Here is a 5,021-nt window from a genome sequence, read left to right as displayed (position 1 = left end):
CCCTAAAAGCCTGGGAAGTGCGGTTCCGCGGTGCAGCCTGGCAAGGCAGCCTCCTGCGTGCTGGCTGGGAGGGGGCACCGGCTGGGGTCCTGCCATCCCCTCGGGCGCACACCCCCTGCCTCGAGACCTGACCCTGGGAACTGCAGGTGGAGAGGCGCAGGCTGTGCTTTCCGGTATTTGAGGATGGGACCCAGGCTTGCGGCTGCTGTCCCACCTTGTTCTTAACCGTCTGCAAGCAGGGGAGCCCGGGGCCCCACGGCACGTGACCACCGCCCACAGTGAGGGGGTTGAGGTCTGGCAAGATGCACCCTCAGCACATGCAGACGGATGCCCCACCTCCCTTCCACAGGGACATGCCCCAGATTGTACGTCCTATACTGCCAGGACCTATAAATGGCTGGAAGTTTCCTGCAGTTTGCTATTTGGACACCACACTGCTTTTCTCTCCAGGTGGGGGCATGGAGACCCTTCCTCACAGCCCTGACCTGAGGTTTGGAAAACACTTTGAGGCTGAGCCCTGGGGTGATGTTATGCTGAGCCCCCGTTCCGGGTTCATGACCTCAGGGGCCCTTCGTGTCACACTAGGATCCCCTCAAAGTCTCAGCATGACACTATCCTCTAGCTGAAAAATTGTGCTGGTGCCTGTGGGATTCTGGATGGAGGCTGAGCTGATTACCCCATGACAAACCTGCTAACAGGGATGGCTACAAGGGGTGGGGGGATCACTTCACCAGATCCGGAGTAGAAAGAAATGGGAGGCCGGGGGAGGGCATGGAACCGGAGGTAACTGGCGGTGGGTGATGATCTGGAAAGGCCTTTGTGATGGACTTGGGATGGTTTTTCTTTTCTTTTTTTAAAAAAATTATTTATTTTGGCTGCACCACACACCTTGCAGGGTCTTAGTTCCCCGACCAGGGATCGAACCTACGCCTCCTGAAGTGGAAGCACAGAGTCCTAACCACTGGACCACCAGGGAATTCCCTGGGATGGTTTTTCTTAAAGGCTGAAGCCCACTGTCAGGTTCCATGTCACGTGCCACCCACTGGCTGGAAGTGGCCGTAGTGGGCCTCATTGCTGGGTGGCGGTCATCAGCCTGACATGCTCGGAACGAGGCTCATCTCCTTCCCCTGGGGCACTGTTCCCCTCTCATCACGTTGTCTCTCTCAGCGCCTGCACCTCAGACACCAAGCCTCATGGGCGTGGCTACTGGTAGCCTTCACTCTCTGTTCCTGTGGCTCCTGTGGTTCAGCCCTTCTCCATCTCTCCTGCCTCCTCATCCAGCCTCTCCATCCCCTGTCTCACTTCCTGCTACCCGGCTTCCTTCCTGCAGCAGAGCCCTGCCCCCTGCCCTGCTCTAACACTTTCGATGGCTCCCCAGTGCCCACTGAATGCAGTCCAGGCTCCTCTGCTTGTCATTCCTGGCCCTCTCTCCTCAGAGCCCCAGCTGCCTCTACAGTCTGGCCTCTGTTTACTCTCCATCCTGTCCTGTCCCTGATGGCCCAGATGGTGTGACCGCCACTTCCTGTTCTCAGGGCGCCTCTCCGAGCTGTGCTCAGGCTGTCGCATCAACTGGAATGTTCTTCCTGGTGTCTGTTGAATTCTGTCCAGCCTTCAAGGTCCAGCCCAAAGGCTCTATGAAGCCTTCCCTGACTCTCAGCTGGCTGTGACCCCTCCCTCCTCGGAACGCCACCAACTCTCTGGACTCTCCCATGACCCACTATTTTTTTTTTTTTAATTTATTTTATTTTTGGCTGTATTGGGTCTCCGTTGCTGCGCACAGGCTTTCTCTAGTTTCGGAGAGCGGGGGCTACTCTTCGTTGCGGTGTGCGGGCTTCTCATTGTCGTGGCTTCTCTTGTCGCAGAGAACGGGCTCTAGGCGTGTGGGCTTCAGTAGTTGTGGCACGTGGGCTCAGTATTTGCGGCTCGTGGGCTCTAGAGCACAGCCTCAGTAGTCGTGGCGCACGGGCTTCATTGCTCCGCGGCATGTGGGATCTTCCTGGACCAGAGCTTGAACCCGTGTCCCCTGCATTGGCAGGCGGATTCTTAACCACTGCGCCATCAGGGAAGCCCCCCATGACCCACTTTGCCTCCTAGATACTGTTGAATGATTTGGGTTTGGAGTAGATTGCACTGCCGTGGCCCGTCTCTGCGTCACGTGACCATGATTCCTCCCATGGGTCGGGGGGAGTATATTTTCCCCTTGACATTGGGCTTGGTCATGAGAATGCTTTGGCCAAAAGAATGCGCAGAAGTGGCTGTACCAATTCTAACCGTCAGCCTTCAGAGACAGTTGTGTTTCTGCTGTTTTCTCTGGCACTCGTGCCATGAGAAGAGGCCTGGGATGGCCCCTGGTTAGGAAGGGTGGAGAGATGGTGAGCACCGGTGCCCAGCCTGCAGCTCAGACACCAACCCAGCTAAGCCCAGCCTAGACGAACTGACTCCAGTCAACCCACAGACATATGAGCAAGGAATCAATGCTTATTGTTGCTGCCTCTGCGACTTGGGGTAGTTTGTTATGCGGCCTCCTGTGTAAAAGCTGACAGGTACAGGGTCTTCCCTCCATTACCCGTCTGTGAGCTGCTTGAGGGCAGGGCCCTGGACACTTTTGCCCTGTTGGAGGAGGGGGTGCCACCCTGCTGGCTGACTTACATAACCATCCAACAGCCGTGTCAGTACCTGGGTGACGAGAACCCCCCGCTGGGAGTGGCACCCAGTTTGCTGAACACAGACCCCACCCCCTTAGAGGTCATCACCAGAGGCCCCACAAAAGATGCTGAGTGACTGTGGGAAGTAACCACGCTGGAGCTCCAAAGGGCAGGACAGCCAGAGCCTGTGGCATTGAACGTGGAGCTGAGAGGCTGGGGGTGGGTGGTCTTCAGATCTGGAGATTCAGTTCTCCAGCAGGGCCTGTCCACGGGGCAAGAAGACCTCATGGCGACCGGACGCTCAGCCAGAGGGGTCGCAGAGGGTAGACCACAGGGTGGATCCACGGGGTCCAGGGGGCCGGCAAGGGGCGTGGAGCACACTTTCACTTCGACTCGACTTACTTGGCACCTCTTACGGGACCAGCCCTTTCAGCCGGCTGACCTGTTTCGGGGATTTTTCTGCCTGCATGTCTCAGCTCACTCCTTTCCTTCCAGAAGTGAGGCAGGCCCAGGACCTCTGAGGATGCGGCTCAAGTGCATGTTTGGTTTCAAGGATTCAGTTTGAATCCTTGTGGACGGATGGCACACATTCATTCTGGCATATTATGTCATACATATATACACACACACACACACACACACACACATACACATATATACATACATACACACATACATACGTATGTGATGATAAACACTTCATTCAATAAGCATTTGCAAGCTCAGACCTAACTATTTCAAGCAAGACCTTATCTAGCAAACATTCCAGTAGAATCAAAGATTCGCTCGTCCCTTCAGAGCTCTCGGTAAGGGGTGAGACCTCATGGGAGGCACTGAAGGAATAGCAAAATTAGCCTGAGGACCCAGGCCCACGGTCACGTTCGGAGGTGCCAAGGCTGTGGGAAGGAAAAAGCCACATGGAAGTCCAGCGCCAACCCCAGCACCCACTGCCTGAGCGAGGTCCCTGGTGCATCGGCGATAACGGCCCCACAGCTCTGTCACCGCTGCGGGTGCACATACCGAGGACCCAGTTCTGGATGGAGAGACCTCCCAGGCCTGGAGGCCGAGACGCACAACAGACACCAGGGCCCTGCCCCCACGAGCCATTCCGAGTGTCCAGCCCCAAAGCTGGCGGAGCTGCCCTGAGCGTTCCGTAAGCCTGGCGTGTTCTCGATGGAGGAAAACGTCAAAGTAAATTCCCAGAGTTAGAGATTTTCAAGAGCATGCATGTCTGTGGTGCACGCCCTACCCCTACAGGTTAGGAAGAGGCTGCACAGAGGGAGGAATGGACCCTCCTGGGGGCTTTTGCTGATGGACGTGCCTCGGGCTGGACCTCTGGGCGCCGTGTCCCTCTGGTGACAGACTCTCCCCCAGTGGACGCATTGTGCTGATTTCCAACAGGAAATGCATCAGAAATACGCCAGTGCATACGTCCCGACCCTGGCCTGGGTCCTATCGCAGTCGCACACCCCAGAGGGCTCCATAGGCTACAGATCAGCTCAAGTTCAGGGAAAAGCGGAGAACACTGGGCCGGGTGCATCGTTTCTCACTCTGATCACCTAAGAAGCACAAAGCTGGGAGGACAGGAAAGCACTCGATCCGCTGTCTGAGGGGTGAGGTTTGAAAGGCGATCTGGCGAGAGCTCAGCTCAAATCAAAGCAAATTCTAGATGATGAGCCCACACAACGAGCTCGACTTCATGTCTTTCATCACTATGCCGTGTCGTGGCACCGAGAAGAGAACCAGAGCCTGGATCTTATGGGGGAGTGTTCATGCCCGAGAAATCACCAGCACACGGCCTGGACGCGGCACGGCTCTCCCACCCGCTGCCCTGCTTGCCGGTTGTAGGGGAAAGGGAGGTAGGGAAAAGGGAGGGCTCGTTACCTGTAAAACTGGAGCTGTCTTTTGGGGCTCCCATACCGAGTACTGCGGACAGCAATGGAGGAGAGAGAAGGAAACAGGGAGAGAAGAGAGAGAAGCCACAGTTGGCATCAACCACGCACAAGGAGGTGCCAGCCCGGGAAGCATCTCTGACGCCCGGCAGCCCCAGCCCCACCCCGCCCTCTCGGGGGTGTCGGAGGATGTGCCCGGGTACCAAGTCTCGGTGGCAGCGCCACCCAGTGGCACAGGGAGGTGGAGGCCCGTTTGTTTGGATGCCGGGCTCCTCTGTGCCTGGCCTCGGTTTGGGTTTCTTTTTTTTCTGGCCACCCGGCGCGCGCGGCATGTGGCATCTTAGCTCCCCCGCCAGGGATTGAACCCTCAACCCCTGCAGTGGAAGGGCAGAGTCTTAACCACTGGACCGCCAGGGAAATCCCTCTGTTTGGGTTTTCATGAAACATGCTTTTTCAGACCCACGGTTGAAAACCTTCAAACCCA

At 56.8% G+C, this 5,021-nt stretch overlaps 1 protein-coding gene across 2 annotated transcripts in view; it reads right to left on the bottom strand.

The window, feature by feature from the left end:
- KCNAB2 (potassium voltage-gated channel subfamily A regulatory beta subunit 2) overlaps positions 1-5,021 on the bottom strand; it is a 98,074-nt gene that overhangs the window by 48,999 nt on the left and 44,054 nt on the right. The window contains exon 3 of one of the 2 annotated variants that reach the window (XM_007453279.1): positions 4,530-4,571. The exons of the other annotated variant lie outside the window; for it this stretch is intronic. Within the exon in view, the coding sequence (XP_007453341.1) occupies positions 4,530-4,571 (42 nt within the window). The remainder of the gene's footprint in view (positions 1-4,529; positions 4,572-5,021) is intronic. 2 annotated transcript variants of the gene reach the window in all.

This window comes from Lipotes vexillifer, unplaced genomic scaffold (genome assembly GCF_000442215.2).
Source record: "Lipotes vexillifer unplaced genomic scaffold, Lipotes_vexillifer_v1.1 scaffold575, whole genome shotgun sequence".
Classification (NCBI taxonomy): Eukaryota; Metazoa; Chordata; class Mammalia; order Artiodactyla; family Lipotidae; genus Lipotes; species Lipotes vexillifer.
This window is presented reverse-complemented; position numbering and strand designations above follow the sequence as displayed.